The following is a 15,863-nucleotide window of genomic DNA, read 5'->3' on the forward strand; positions in this document are numbered from 1 at the left end:
CAGGTGTTAATTTTCCGAAATGGCAATTTCACCTGTGCGGCAGCTCAAGCAATAATTTAGAAACTAAACACGGATGCTGCAACGTTGTATTGTGGAGAACTGCACATATGATCGATTAGCCCTTTTTTTATTTCTCACGTATCGTACAAGCTACAATTGGATTGCCTTGGGCTGCCCTGCGTGTTGGGAAGGGTTTGTAATTGCAATTGCAATTTTTAAGCCAGCTTCCAATTGAAATTGACGTTGAATAGACAACAGCTGGCACTTGGCATTAGATTGTCCACCTGTGTGCGGTGTTGAAAGTGCCTCGGGACACTGGGCTTGAGCTGGGGTGGAATGCAAATTGCGTATACGCAGTGCGTGGCCCGGATGTGATGTGAGTGCAATGTGCAAACTAAGCAACGAGCAGTCTCTGTTTTATTTACGCACTGAAAACTCGTTGAAAATAGACACAATCAAACATAGATAGATGAAGAGAGAGGTAGACAGGGAGAGAGACAGAGAGAGGGAGACAATGAATGCTAAATTATTTAGGCCGAGTGCATTAGTGCCCAACAGAGAGGCAGAGAGACCAAGAGACCACAGTGGCATAATTTGTCAGCTGTCGGACAATTTTGTGAGACTGCTGCTAATTAAATATGCCAGAATAGTATACAATGCCAGCAGATTCGCAAAGTAGTTGAGTGCCGTGCAAACAGCAGGCCCAGACACAAACACAACTAAACAATATGAAAGCCAAGCCCAAAGCCGATCTGAGCCAGAGTCCAAGCCGAAGCACAGCCCGCCCAAAGAATGCCTCAATCAAGCACTGCTCTCCATACTCTATACTCTCTCTATCCAATCAGACAATGTCAATGGGCCCACTCAGCTGTGTCTGCCGCAGTTTCTTGATGTTTCATACTTGTATTGGTTTTGTGGCTTCCACATGTGTCATTAATTTACGAGTCGGTCTGCAGTTGCAGCTGGTACTCAGGACTGATGCTTTTACCGATGTGGCACGGAATCAAATATGTGAATACTTATTTTCACCTCAATAAGATGATAGGCTCTGACCGCAATGCTCTCATTAGGTCATTGGAAAGCAAACTCTCAACATAATCTCACCTTTAATCCTTAATAACGATATGGGAATTTAATCTCACTGCAAAAGAATCCGTATCTGCATGTTTATTTATTTCAACTTTACCGTTGGTCATGGCATTTATTTGCATCTCAATTTTCCTTGAAACTAGCAAAGATCATGGAATTCCACAAATTCTAGATGAGGTTGGACTCCCCCTCCCAATATATGTAAAACATTCCTGGGAAAGTCCGACCAACTCTTATTTAAATTCGTAGCTGAGACCCGGATATGTACATATGTACATCGCAGTCTTAACTCCGTGCTGGGATATTCTTTATTTTTTCGCAGTTCAGTCACACAAATTTGCAGTTGCGATTGAATGAATTCTCACATTATTCGGCTGCGGCCTTCCTCACACAGCGGATAAAGAATTTCAGAAAGAAATACACAAATAAATTTATATTATCCCAAAAAATAAAAAAAAGACACGATGTGTAAATTTCGTCTCCTGGGTCTCTTTCTTCTTGGCCCGCTGCAAATTGGTTTTCATAGGTCTTTCTGCATAATGTGAGATATTTTTGTATGGCATAAGCGAAAGTATATAACAGCTTAATTTGTAAAAGATAGCATCAGTAATTATGTACAATACTATTATATAAACGCCCAAATAAGGCATAAATATTTGTGCACTTAATTATAAAATGCATGGCGAAAATGATGCACCTACAAATTTCACATATGTATATCTATTTATTTGTATGTACATTTATTCTTCGCTGACTTTGGCCATTAATTCAATTGTTAAAGGCAGAAAAACAACTTAGTTTTGCTTTACTTAATTCATTTCATAGAGGCATAGATATAATCGGATCTTCCATAGTTTTCGAGGCTCTCAACTTACAACTTTTATAACAACATTTACTTGACGGCTTATGAAACATCCCTTTTTCGGGAATATTCAATTAGCCGTCTAGCTTAGTGTTCGCCATCCACCATGCCAATTATGTTACCTTTCTGTGGAACCAATTAGCCGTTTTATGCGAGCGGGTCACCGACTAACACTTAAACCGTATCTGAAACTGAAATTGAAACTTCAAACCGCCGCTTCCAGCCAGCGTCACAGAGCCCCGGAGCCCCAGAGCCGGGACTGATGAGGATGTCGATGCCTTTGGCCATAAACCAATTATTTGACGTCCCAAAAGGGAGCCTCATGTTGCTTTGTCAATTAATTGGATTATTTATGTGTATTTCAATGGAAACAAAACGCAATAACTTTGCACGTGTGTGTGTGTGTGTGTGTGTGTCTGTGACACATTTGCGAGGCTCCGCTTGGGCTTCAACGGAGTTGGGGTAAATTCGGTAGCCCAAAATTGTCAAACAAAATGCTTGCAATAACCTATTCAACGTTGATTTCTTTTTATTAAAACCACTTTTGGATCATGCTTTAACATGTTTTATATGCATGCTAAGTATGAGTCATTCGACTTTAACTTTTTATACACTTAAAACATGGTAATTGGTGTAACAAAATTAAACACGAGTATTAAGAGTACAAAATATACAAGTCTGATTTTTGCCAGTTATTTTATATACCTTGCAAAGTCCAGCCAGTGTTTTGCTCTGATTTCATTATAGATTTTGCTGTCAATAGGTCAAAGAAATCGAACAAATATTGAACACATCTGAGGAACAGTAAACGGCCAAGAGCACAGTGTCTTTGTCCATCTGAATTCATTTAGTTACTATCATTCAAAGTGATGTCAATTCAGTTGCCGTCAATAAAATCAATGGACAAACTACTATTTTGGAAAAGAAGAGAATCTGAGATAAGCCAAATAACTTTATATTGTATTCTGTTGTAATACAAAAACACACAGGGACACAGTTCCTAATCTGGTTATTGCTCGGAAATGAGATTTGGGAACTGCACTGTCCTGTGGACTATGGACTGTGGACAGTATCATGGAAAACTTCCACCCTCTGATGTCTGCTTTCTGTAAACTAGGAGTGCTTCAACAATGACATTAAGTACTACTGTCAACGTCTTTTTGTTGCCAAGGAAACCGAAACCCTAGCCCCAAGCTGTCAAAGGCTGTTGTGTGGGGGATCGACCAGACCCTAGACAGAACAGGATACGACACTGAGCTCTTTGTGTTCGATAAATGTCAACAAGTTGGGCAAGTTTTAATTGAAACACTTCGACAAGTTGTGCATCTTCGCCTCGAGAGCATCAAACAAATTTACGAGTACACAACATTTTCACCAAATTTTTTCGAAATATCCATTTACAGAAATTCCTGATAAGAGATTTGCATCGCCTTCCCATAGCCCTAGTCCTGCTCCCGTTCCCGCTCCCGCTCCCCCGTCTGATGCGTGTCAAACCAGTTCAAGAGTCAAAAAGCCAAAAACTTTCGACTTCTGCCAGCTCCGCCACATCCATATCCACCCAGCCCTTTGAGGCGAAGAAGCCGTTTCAGGCCAGAAGACGATGTAAGTTAAGACTGTAAAGTGTGAGAAGGTCACACAGTTGTTTGGGTCCTTGTCAAACAATGCAATTACTTTCTCAAGTTTTCAAACAACAGGCACAGGACAATCAATTTCCTGCTCTTGTAGAACAAGTTAATTAATGTCAAACGATCTCGAATTTCACACTTTCATAAAAACCAGCTTTAAGGAGTATTTCTACAAGTGCCTTTGAGTCAGAGAGCCAATAAATACTATCCGTAACAGCTGTACCCCACAGAACTCAGCGCGATGATAGAGTCTGTTCGGACGAAGCCCGACTGTAAATTTTTTACCATCTTTCTATTGCCTATCAATTCATTTTCTGTTCCATTTTGGTCATTGCACTAACCCAAAGTAACGTAAGCGTACCTTTGCCTTTGCTCGCTTAGTACCAGGCTCTCATTTCTTCACCTAGTCTTTATCTATGCTCGCTCTTGTTCTATTTTTTTTCACATGCAGTCATTAAGCCTGCAGCAGGCCCAGCTGCTCTAGTTAGTTACTGCTTGATACAGTACAGACCTTTTTTGTCCCCAATCTATTACTTTGGCTCGAGATCGGCTCGCTTGCCTCATCCAATTGTATCAATCGTTAATACTATATTGTATTTGGACTCTTCGGCCACCCTCCACATACAAATTACCTACAATCATCAATTCGTCATTAAGTCATTAAGCGAAATTTTTTATAAAAATGGAAAAATTTCCAAACATAACAAAAAAAAAGAATACAAATAGATAGAATACATACTGGGTCGGGTCGGGTCTGTCATAAATGAAAAAGTTTAACCAGCAAACAGACGGCGACAATCTAAAATAGAAACAATAATTTCCGACTCCATTCCCCTCGCCACATCCGCTCCCAAGGACACAATGGACGCCGCGTGGCCGTTTCCTGGCCCAAACTTATTCTGCAGGCCCACTTCCGCTTATTCGTAGCACTCGCTTGACGGCTTTGTGCGCACACTTGATGTATTTCCGACTCCGACAGTTGCCATTTTGCTTTTCCTTGTCTCTGTCTCTGTATCTGTATCTGTCTCTGTCTATGTGGCTGTCCCTGGCTATCCGTAATCACTTTGTATATGTCCTGCTCTTCGCTGCTGCCTGCTGCTCCCCGCTGCTGGCTACGGCCGTCCATTGCCAAATGAAAAGAAAGTCTGTTCTTCCATAAATTTGCCCAACAGGTAAAATCATTTTATTTATTTTATTTTTTCCTTTGTTGCTCCTCGCAGCATTTTCTAATTATAAATTGTTGGCGGCTTTAAGTGAAAAATTATGCCAAATTGTTTCTGACAGATTTCATTAACACTTCGGAGTTTCGCATAATTGAAAATATCGTTACCCCAACCACCAATTCTCCTACCACAATCATCAGAAATGTTTTTACTTTTAACTTTTTTTCGGCACCAGCCCCCGGGGGAAACTAATACAGACGTGTCGGAGTTTTTCTTCTCAAAAATACACATACCATATATAATCACATTTTTCTTTTGAGAAATTCTTTTGATTATTTTTTGCGAATAGGTACATATGTATATATTTATTGTGTTTCAGTTTAACCTTCAGTTACCTACAGTTAAAATACTGTATTGTATCGTGCTCATAATGTATATACCACTTTACTCACTCTCAAATAAACGTTTAACCGAACCACTACGTGTCTCTTGTAACAGCTCCGTTTTATATATCGCTTATATATAGAACGGTAAACTAAAACGGTAAAATTATATCCAACACTTCATTTCATATTAAAGTAAACAGTTCAGTGGCAGTTAATGAGCGGAATATGATATTTTTCTTATCTTCAGCCATGGAGGTGAACTCCCTTAATGTTGAGGAGTTGTGTCGACCGTGGATAAGAAGTTTTAAGGGCTTTTTCGCTTCTACATCTTGTAGCACTTCGGAGGCCTTCCTCACAAAGTCCGGATTGATGTTGTAGTCGAAGATGCGCAGGAAGCGCAGCTCGCGGCACTGTCGAATCAGGTACAGATACGCAGAGGATATATCTATCTGCTGGAGGTACGTGATACGCAGGGCCCTTAGGGATGACAGCCCTGTGAGGAGCAGCACACAATCGGGGTTAGAAAAGTTACAGTCAAGGACCTCCAGTGACTTGATGCTGGCCAGCGACTCGGCTTCGTGAACAGCACATATCTGGCCCTTTACACTGAGCGATAGCAAGGTGGTCCTCGGTCCTCTGGCTAGCCAGGAAATCGAAGAGCATTGACAAGGAGCTGCTTGCGTCTTGGCAGCAGTCATATAGTTTCGAGTGCTTGGAGTCACTGCGATAAATCACGAAGCTCAGGTCCCGTAGGTAGGGTAGGTGTGCCAGGACTTCCCTGAGTCTCGCACTGCTCACTTGATCGGTAAGATGTAGAGTCTGCAAACTTGTCATTGTTCTGCAGGACTGTAGCAGATCTCTGGCTGTTAGCTTCACATCTATGTAGAGGATCTCAAGCTGCTCAAACTTTCTAATTTGCGTCGTTTCAAGTTCTGAAGAAGAAACGCAGTTAAGAAAAGGATAATCTCATGATTATCATGAATATTGTATTAACTTACTGAGAGTACAGATGTGTAGTTGTCTAAGTTGGGATGAGTCTTTTAGTATCCGGAGCACATGCTTGCTGATCGATGTCGAGTGCCGATTTCCCTGCCAGATTTTGACGAGCTGCAGATTTCGCATGCTTTGAATCAGTCTACAGAAGTTTTTGATTAGAATATTGCGGCTGCGATTTGGGTATTGAGAGTCAAAGCAACTATCTAGATCATTGCAATAGATATTAAGCTTTTTCACACTCATAGCCACCTCGCTCAGCAGCCTCAGTTCCACAGCCAAGACTTCTCCTACGATCCAAACACTCGCAAACTCCCGACGGGACCAGCCCATAAACACTCCCCGGAACCTCTGGCAGGTCTGGGCAAAACTTATTTGTCCTTCCATACTCAACTGAGACAATATCATCTCGAAGCAATAGTCGTTCAGTTTCAGCACTTCTGATTCCCCCATTCTGACAAATGGAACTACTGCAGTTCCAACTTTCCAAAAACAGATATTTTTTATCTCCAGATAAGATAAGATTCGGGGTAATCTAGTGTTGTGTTGCTCATGAGTGTACGTTTTGAGTTGCTGCTATGCAACTCTGCATTTATACCCAATACTTAGTCAGTATGCCCCCCCTCCGGCAAAGGGCGCTAACATTGAACGACAAAGAGTGTGTGAGAGAGAGACAGAAGATCGGTTATATCGTGAAGGGCGCTGCGTAGTCACTGCATATTTATTTGGTGCTTATGGCTATAACAATGATTCGATCTGATCCAGATTCGGCAATCTGAGAGATATGGTGTAACGTGCAGGTGTGGGATAGCTGTCGTTTACCCATACTAGTATGAAGAGATTTCGTGTGCACCTCTAGCTATGCTCTGACTAAGCTCGCCGGAAATACGAAAACAGTTACGAATTTATCCAATTGCACTGTTCACATATTTAAATGTTTAATATATACACTTAACGGTCATTTTAAAATTCTATAAATATTAAAAAATATCAACAGGCCAGGACAAACACATGCACACACCTGGGCTTACATGCATACATATAGTATGTATATATATGGGACACACACACATTAAGTTTTATTGGCATGGCACTACTATAGTATACTGACCTACTTTATCTACAACTGAGATGGCTCGGCATATACCTGCTGAAAACGCCACATACTCGTACATCCATGCAAACATACTCGTATAGGGAATACAAACACAAGAATGGGGTAAAAGGTGGCACAGCAGGCGCGCTTTGATCTATGGCCTGGCTGGCATTTTCCTTTTCCGCGAAGGTCTCTGCCAGCCACAGCTGTGAAACTTTTCAGCGGCCCACCAGCTCGAAGAGCAGAAAGTAATTTCTCCATTTTGCACGTTAATTAAATTAACAGCAAGGGTTCTTACAACAATACCCTACCTCAGCAGAACCAGGCTGAAAATAACCAACCGTAGACTATAGAAAAACCAAAGTCATCGCCAATGTGGAGATGGATAACGGCAGTCCTTTCGTGGCGATGAACTAGAAAGCAAAGCAGGATGCTAAACAACTACTACTACTAAACTACTATTTATATAGCATTTTATAAAATTGTATCGATCTGCCCCCATTGTACGAGTATATCACGGAACCCCCATTAAAACAATTTTAAATAATTCAAAGCCACAGACAAGAAACTGTCGTATGCCCGGGGGCAAAGTATCCCAGGGATACATATGTATCTGATGGCACTAGGAAGTTTGGGGGGACGACGACGGATCTTCCAGTCAAAGTGCGTGTACGGGAGGAATTATCAAGTGTTGTCAACGCAAACAGCCACCCACACACATGCTCGCAGATACTCGCAGTTGTCCTCCTGCAGGACGAGTCGGGAGTGTAAGCGCTGCAGAGGCTGACGACACTAACAGAGCTTATGTAAAGTGAAAGTGTGCGCGGGCGTGTCATAAGAACGGCACATCGTCCTCTTCTCTCTCCCCCCGCTCAAACACTCTTGTTTGTGCGATTGTCTGTGCGACAATAAACGAACATATACGCACATACTCGTACGTACACATGCGAGAAATGCGTCCTGCAAGGCGAACGACCGGAAAGGCATACATAAATAAGTTTCCGGATTAAACGCACATCTTTCGACTCCTCCGTCCACCGACTCCACTTCCTTGTGCCGACATCATCATTCAGCATTGTTCCAACAGACCCGAACTGAAACAGCAGTGAAAGCGCTCTGAATTTGTGCATACTCGAACGAATGTATGAGTGCGACTGAGCCTGGGTGAACTAATTCATCGATTCGGATGGACTACTGACCACTTAACTCTTTTAATGTTCTAATGAATAATTTGCTAGATTTGAAAACATTGCAAAACCATGTTCTTTTTAAAAGTGAATTACAATTTGTTACTAGGAGGAGCTAGGAGCCCTCCCCACCAAACCCAAAGATGTTCCATTGAATATTTAATGGTTTATAAAATGTTGGTTGTCCCATCCGATGGTTTTACGCAACTCTAAATAATTCCATAAACCATTTTATTCCACCATCCTGGGACATAAAGTATTTTGTGTCAGCCACGTGGTTGGGGCTTCTCTTTTCTGTCTGCTTGTTTGCTGTTTCGCTGTTTCGCCAAAAAGATATTTCATTTTTATTCGACTGCGGCCCTGAACGTGGTCCACACTCGCATTCAATATTCAAGAGTCTCAACAAATTACTTGAACCCTTTTCATAGCCCGTTGGATGCCCCTAAAGGCTTTAAGTCATTTGTCAAAAAGTGCAAAAACGGCTTACGAGACAGCAAAAGCAGAAACAAGAAACACAGTCACACACAAGCAGAAGGATGCTGCTGGCACATTTGAGGACATTTGAGACCCAACCCAATTTCACTTTCACACTTTCTTACTTATGCAAATGTCGGCTGCTCATTCGCTCAGCAGAAACAACAGAGACAACAGGAACGGAACGGAACGGTTACAATATAAGAATAAAATATAATACAATATCAGAGGCCTCGCCTTGGGAAAGAGACTTCCAAACACATTGCCTGTCATCTTTCTCGCACATTAGGCCTACTTTATTCGTGGGTCGTTGACAGATTAAATTACACAAATTTTTGGCCAGGCGACAGGCGTTGACAGATCATTGAGACAAAAACTACATCCATCCTTGGAGGTAAATAAAAATCAAATGCATGTCGGACATGGAAAACCAATTTGGCAACAGCTCCCGGAGTATTGTGGCGCAAGACAGAATTCTAAAATGAAATTAAAATAACTTTATGACGATGTCGATGCATTCACTCACTATCACATCCGTTCCCACAAATTTCCTTGCCCACTCAGCAATCGTTTTGTGTTCCAGTAACCACCCAAATGGAATTGCCAGCAGCCACCCCCATAAAGAAGACAAGGCAAAGCCCCAACCCCAGCCCGGCTCAGCCATCAGCCATTTACCAGATACCAGATACCAATACCTCGAACATTTCCCCTAATTGTATCACAGAGCCAGCGAATTTATGGCCTCAACTATTAAATGTTCCAGCTCCGGGTGGCCACAGCGCCACTTGTGGTTTATTGCGCAACCTGGTGTTTTAAAAAAGGCGGCTAGGATGCGGCCAGAATGCGGCCAAAGTGCGACCACAGTCCCCTGGCCGCATTTTCCAAAGGCTAGTCGTCCGACCAGCTCAGCACATTATAAAAAATTCAATTATAAGCTTTTTATAATGGCATGGGTAGTGTTACACCTGGCCACAATTTTCATTTCTGTTTTTCGGGTTGAGCTTACACTTTTTACTGGCTCAACTGAGTCGTGGCAAAATTTGTGCAATTATTTTCTTTGTCGAACTTTATCGCATGTCTTATCGAGCCCCATAGAAAAGACTGATAAGCTGCCTTTACAAATCATACATCGATTACCGATTCCACATATTTCAGTCGCATGATCCCACTTGAAGAGTGAATACAATGCCAGAAAAGCTTTCAAAGTAAATGCATATTTTATTGGAAATTAAATGAGTGAAATGTCCAAACTAGATCTTAACGATGATTGCCTGTACGCAATATTCGAGCAGATAAAACTTAATTGTGAACTAAATGGAAGAAGGGTGACAGAGGACAACATTCGATACGCAGATCTTATTCAATTTGTAATCTGCAGCTATCGTTTCGCTGCAGCCTTTTTGGACTGGAGCCTTAATCTGTTTAAGCGACTCGAAATCGTTTCAACATTTCATATTAATCGCACAAGTGCTTATATTTTATTCCCAATATATTACAATCGAATCAAGAAGTCTACCAAAACAGAAAAGGAAGCATACTGCAATCTCTTCGCCAATGCCCTAAAGCATAATACTAAGCTCCATCTTGTGGACGATGAGAGCTCTTCAACATAATAGCACCTTGAGAAAACCAGAGATTAAAATGAATCGTAAGAAACTTCTAATTCTATATACGTACATTTTGTTATGTTTTTATATAGTCCTAAGTCCAAATCATAGACTCAATCAGGCTATTTGTATAGTGTATTCCCTAGACAATCTGCTGGGCTTCAGTAATCTGGAGATCCTGGAACTGGGTGTAAAATGGATGCCCGTACCTTGGTCGACTGCGTCAAATCTCCGAATCTCCGTGAGCTTGCCTTTATGAGCACCGAAATCTTAGGGAGACTCGCTGACATTGTGCCATACTGAAAAAAAATCTAAAGATTCAAAGATTTCGCATGAAGTCTGGTGTGGATGCCACCGAGTATGCATCACTGGGGACGCTGGAAAATCTGGAGTCGTTGCAAATATATGGACAGCACCGAGTCGGTTCATTAGCACCACTGTTCAACTCATTGGCCACCAAAATGTCGAAGGGGCTGGAGCGATTATCTATCCACGAAGCTAAGATACATTTTGATGAAATCAATGAACTGGCCACAGTTCGATATTTGGATCTCCTTACCTCGCGCACTCAACTGGAGCCTGATGAGGCTCCCGACCATATTAAGTTTAGTCTTGTTGATAAGAAATCGAAGAGGCTTGACTTATTTATCGACAACCATGCCTGCTCTTCAGTCCTTTATGCCTTTGTATCAAAGCTGCACAATTTGCGAGGGACTTGCATAGATGAAAGCCAAGCAAGTGGTGCATTGAGAAACCTATTCCAAGGTCTCGCTTCTAGAGAGAACCAAACTCTTCAGAAATTGGACCTGGGACGCTATGACTTCGACATCGACTGCGAGCAAATGACATACATAGCTAAAATTAGTTCATTAAGATTTTTACGATTTCGCATTTATTTGGTGCAGCTCAAGGAACTGCGAGCTCCAGACATCAGCTCCAAAATTCATATACCATCTGATATTTGCAATTCTTTGCATAGCCTAGAGGCTGATCAACCAGTGAAGAGATCTGTTAACGATTTATCACTAACAAACTCACAAAAGGATTTTCTGGATCATGCTGATAAACAGGCGATTACACTTATTGGCCATTTTTCGTATCTCAAGCAAATGCTGTCACGCTCCAAGTTCGGAGTTGAAAATAACCGTATTTTAATTTTTGGATATCACGTGAGCTTCGACGCTAAAAACAAGATGGTCGTCAGCGTCAGCATTTGTATAGCTTCACCGATTCCCGGCCAGTTCAATCAAAGCTAACAACGGCAACGGCTGGTTGCATCTTTTGCAGGAGGCGAAAATGTGGGAGATGGTCCACAACTCGCCCTCAAGCTGATCGGAGATGATTAACGGAAAAGTGGTGCTCGTGTAGTCGAAAGGCAACGAGTCCGAGATATTTCTGCCCCACATTTCCTGCGCCTATGTTTCCATGAAACACTTTGCAGCCAGCGAACTTTTACAATTCTCGCGCTTGATGTGAATCCGGTCCCAACGCTGCGACGAGCCAAGCTAAGTCGAAAATTCATCCCTTGAGTGAACACTGCCTCTCCAGGAGTAGTGACCCAGGCCTCTAGAATCAAAATTATTATACATTTTATTCGAAATCATGTACTACAAACCAAACAAACCATCCAAATTCTCTATGAAGCTCATGTTGGGCCAGAACGCTGTCTTGGTTGAGTATCCGGGCATGGAGCCGCAGCTGTTTATGCCCGTCTTACTCAACAATGACGTCGTCTTCAAAAACGTTGTGCTCGATCCCAAGAATCCGCTTGTAGGAAAGGAGCCACCAAGGCAAGATTTTCCTGTCCGACAGAAGACAGCTGTGCCCTCGCGTTCTCTGCCCAATCGTGTGGTAAGCCAGAAAAAGAAGAAGACCATCAGCATCAAAAGCGAACAGTCACCTCAAATCCAAGGCAAAAAGGTCATTCAACAAGTTCCCTTGGAGAAGTCAGTTCCTCAAAAGAAGGAGATATCGAGGAGAGTCGCCCCCAAAATCCAGCCTAGTCGACAGTGCAGCATCACTCGAGAAATGCTGAAGAAGCAGGGCATCACAGGCACTCCTCCACCATTCGATGTCATTCGCAAACTCTTTTACCTGGATAGAGGCAACAACGGAAGTCAAGGAACAGCCAGTCGTCTCCGTTAACAGATAGACCCCCTGCATAAGATGAATATACTTCACAGTGATCACTCAAAGAGGAGCTGAGACAATTTTTGATCACTACGAAGTAGATTTACCTTCGGGGGATCTTCAGGGCACTCGATCGTCAATTTAAATTGTTTATATGTGAATACAAATTACAAATGTCCGATTAACAAAATAACGGAAACACCATCTAATAAATTGTTTAGGTTGTAATTTCGAACATTTTATAACTATTTGATATTAAAATTGCAAGCTTTTAAAGCTTTTTCATCGACTGCCACACACACCCCCCAAGTAAAAAGCTTTCCAGTCGCGAATCAGCTGTTTTTGTTTGAAAACTTTAAGATAGGTCAGTTCCATAATACATATGTATATGGTACACGTCAAGCCGGCCTCTTAGCGTGAGAATATTTCACAATATTAGTCATATTTTTAAGTTCAGACGTGGCCAAAGAACATTTCTGAATGCAAAGTTAATTTTACTGTCAGTTCTGCAACGATCGCTTCCGAAATGGGTGCCTCCAATATACTGGAGCTCTACGATGACTGTCTCAATTACATCTTCGACTTTTTGCCGTCACAAGATTGCCTAAGATTGGCCCAAGTTTGTATTAGATTTCGTCAAATATTTGTTAGTCAATGTGGCAGACGGTTCCGCGAATATACGATCGATGAGAATAGTTCTAGGGAGGAGCTGATACAGCTTTCTATTTGCCGCGAGGTGGTGCAAAACTTCACCATAGATCTGCATAATTTTGACATGTCGGTTATCACCAACAAATATAGTTGTAATACTCCGACCGTTTTCTTCGACATACTCTGCTCCACATTGGCGGGAATGCACCAGTTGGAGCATTTAAATGTGAAGCAGCTTAAAATACTCGTCACAATCATTGAGAGGCCCGTCGATCAAATTCTAACCGCAGTAAGACAGCTGAAAGATCTGAGAAGATTGAAAATTCATTCAATATTTGGTAAGTATATTTATTTTATATGTATGTACGTCATAACTTTCTCAGAACGCTCTCCATGATCTTCCAGACTGCAGCGTACAACGTCTGGGCGAGCTGCAGCACCTTGAAGAACTTCACTTGCACGTACCACAGATTGCGTCATCTACTCTGGTCAAATGCTGCAAATCCAACTCCAGACTTCACAGTCTGCATCTCGGCTATGGCTGTGCACAAAGCAACTTGTGCGACATTGTTCCTCACTGCAAAAATCTGGAGGTATTCAAGTTTGGCATGACAGCGGAATCCTCAGCCTACAAGGCCCTAGCGCGGCTCCCCAAACTGCGGCAGCTGACGCATTTTGGCATAAGAAGAGCGGACTCCTTTGAGCCCCTGCTCACCTCCCTCGCTGACAGACCCCAGCTACTGCACCTAGACATCGATGGGGGAAGTATCAGTCTGCCAGAAACCCGTCAGCTGATTCGACTACAAAGCTTAGTGCACTTGAAATGCTTCTGCTCGACGGTTCAGTGTGTGGTTATGCTCGCCCGACTCTCGCGGCTGGAGGAGCTCTGCCTGTGGATGACCAGCCCATTGGACATCTCGGACGCCCTGCTGGGAATTATTGCCAATTGCGAGAAGTTGAAGTTGCTGAGACTCGCAGCGGGAAATATAAATAATGACTTTTTCAGCAATGCCATGAAATTGAGTCGGGGTAAAAAAATACCCCTAAAGCTTGAGATTCCAATGCCGTCCCATAAACAAACAATTACTGCAGAGGTTGGTAGTTCGTCTAAAGCGTAAATAAATTAAATTATTTCAAATCCATAATTTCCAGAAATGTTCAACCGAAAGAGAACTGAATAACTGGTCCGCATTTTAAGCCGTAAATTTGGCAGAAGTTTCCAGCTTGTACTGTTGCGTCTAGATCTAACAAATTAAAAATACTCAAGCTAATTAAAAAAACTAATAATAATAAAAAGTAGCCGCGAATAGCTTTACCTCTTGAAATGAATGATCTTTTTAAATTGGTTTCAATTGCCGAAGATATCAGTACTGAGTACGATACGGATTGGTGGCCGGACGAGGCGGTGTTCGTCTTAGACTGGATCCCATTATGGATGAATGGAAGCTTTTTCTCCACATAGTCCAGTGCAAGAAAGCGGTCACCTGATCCACTTCCGGGCTTGATCAGGGCCTATTCCAGTGAGGATGCTTGGCCAGTGCGTTGCTTTTACTGTGCACGGTCCTTCGTTAAGAATTTTGAAATCAGAACTTGGCGGAGCAGAAGTTCGCAAGAAGTTCTCCAATTTGGATGAGCACAAAGAGCTAAGTGTTACAAGCACTAATCATCTTTATATTGTACATTATTAGGGCTAAAATTACCTTTTACCTATGAATGAAAGGATATCCCCAGGCGATGGCAAACTAGAAACTTACCAATCTGGACGGCTTAGCTGTAAGCATCAATGATGTAGTGCAAGCCACTGACATTTCCACGATAAATGGGATTCAATAATTGAACTCTGTCAGACATCCGAAATTGTCTGATTACTTAATTTCGAAGCTCTTTAGTTGAGCGTAGATCTCTATGAATAACTTGGCAGGAAGAAAGAAGATGCATTCGAGCTCATTTTAGCTAAGGCTTTAAGTAATTTCCTAGGCTCAGTTCAACTATCTAATCAACCTGAGAACCTCTTTTGTTAACAACGAATTCCTGCAGCTCAAAAGCACTCAAATCGTGTGTCGAAAATGTCGCATACTCGAAAGCTGAACGAAGCACGAGGCACGATATGAGTTTCGCAAGTTCTCCTTTTGGGAGAATGATGAAAAATGCACTTTGTAATTCTCGTTTCTCGTCATCATCATACATGCAACGTCGCGTCGCGTCGCCCATCCGTCGCCCAGCACTTATAAATGTCATATTAGAGTCAGAGTTGCTGTGGCTCTTGGCTCCTGGCTACCGGCTCCCGGCTGCTGGCTTTTTATACTTTCGCTCCAGACTAGCTCAGAGGAGCCCAGCCAGGTCTGGGGCGTGGCCATGGCCATATTTTTACTCTCAGTCGCTGTAATATAAATTTATATTCTTGTCACACACTCATTATTCGTGAGATCCCGTGTTTGCCATGGGGCTGGCTTGGGGCTTGACGACTCCCCAAATAAAGCAGATGAATGGCACTCTATAACTTTTCTGCTGTTCATTACAGTTTTACAGAATTACTGGCATATTAATGCCAATTTGATTAAAAGGCAAGGTTCTCGTTTTCGGCCAAGTTATATATGTAA

General features: G+C 42.2%; 2 protein-coding genes across 2 annotated transcripts; one reads left to right on the forward strand and one right to left on the reverse strand.

The window, feature by feature from the left end:
* Positions 1-5,040: 5,040 nt before the first annotated feature.
* On the reverse strand, positions 5,041-6,507 carry LOC6595802. Its single transcript, XM_026989740.1, has 2 exons — positions 6,124-6,507; positions 5,041-6,057 (listed from the first exon to the last, which is right to left on the reverse strand). The coding sequence occupies exon 2, from the start codon at positions 5,821-5,823 to the stop codon at positions 5,308-5,310; it is 516 nt and encodes a 171-aa protein (XP_026845541.1). The 5' UTR covers positions 5,824-6,057; positions 6,124-6,507; the 3' UTR covers positions 5,041-5,307.
* Positions 6,508-10,078: 3,571 nt separating this feature from the next.
* Positions 10,079-14,588, forward strand: LOC113566045. Its single transcript, XM_026989902.1, has 4 exons — positions 10,079-10,523; positions 10,617-13,601; positions 13,669-14,357; positions 14,416-14,588. Exons 2-4 carry the CDS (start codon positions 13,139-13,141, stop codon positions 14,458-14,460), a joined length of 1,197 nt encoding a protein of 398 aa, XP_026845703.1. The 5' UTR covers positions 10,079-10,523; positions 10,617-13,138; the 3' UTR covers positions 14,461-14,588.
* Positions 14,589-15,863: the final 1,275 nt, after the last annotated feature.

This window comes from Drosophila persimilis, unplaced genomic scaffold (genome assembly GCF_003286085.1).
Source record: "Drosophila persimilis strain 14011-0111.01,24,50 unplaced genomic scaffold, DperRS2 tig00000431-arrow-pilon, whole genome shotgun sequence".
NCBI lineage: Eukaryota > Metazoa > Arthropoda > Insecta > Diptera > Drosophilidae > Drosophila > Drosophila persimilis.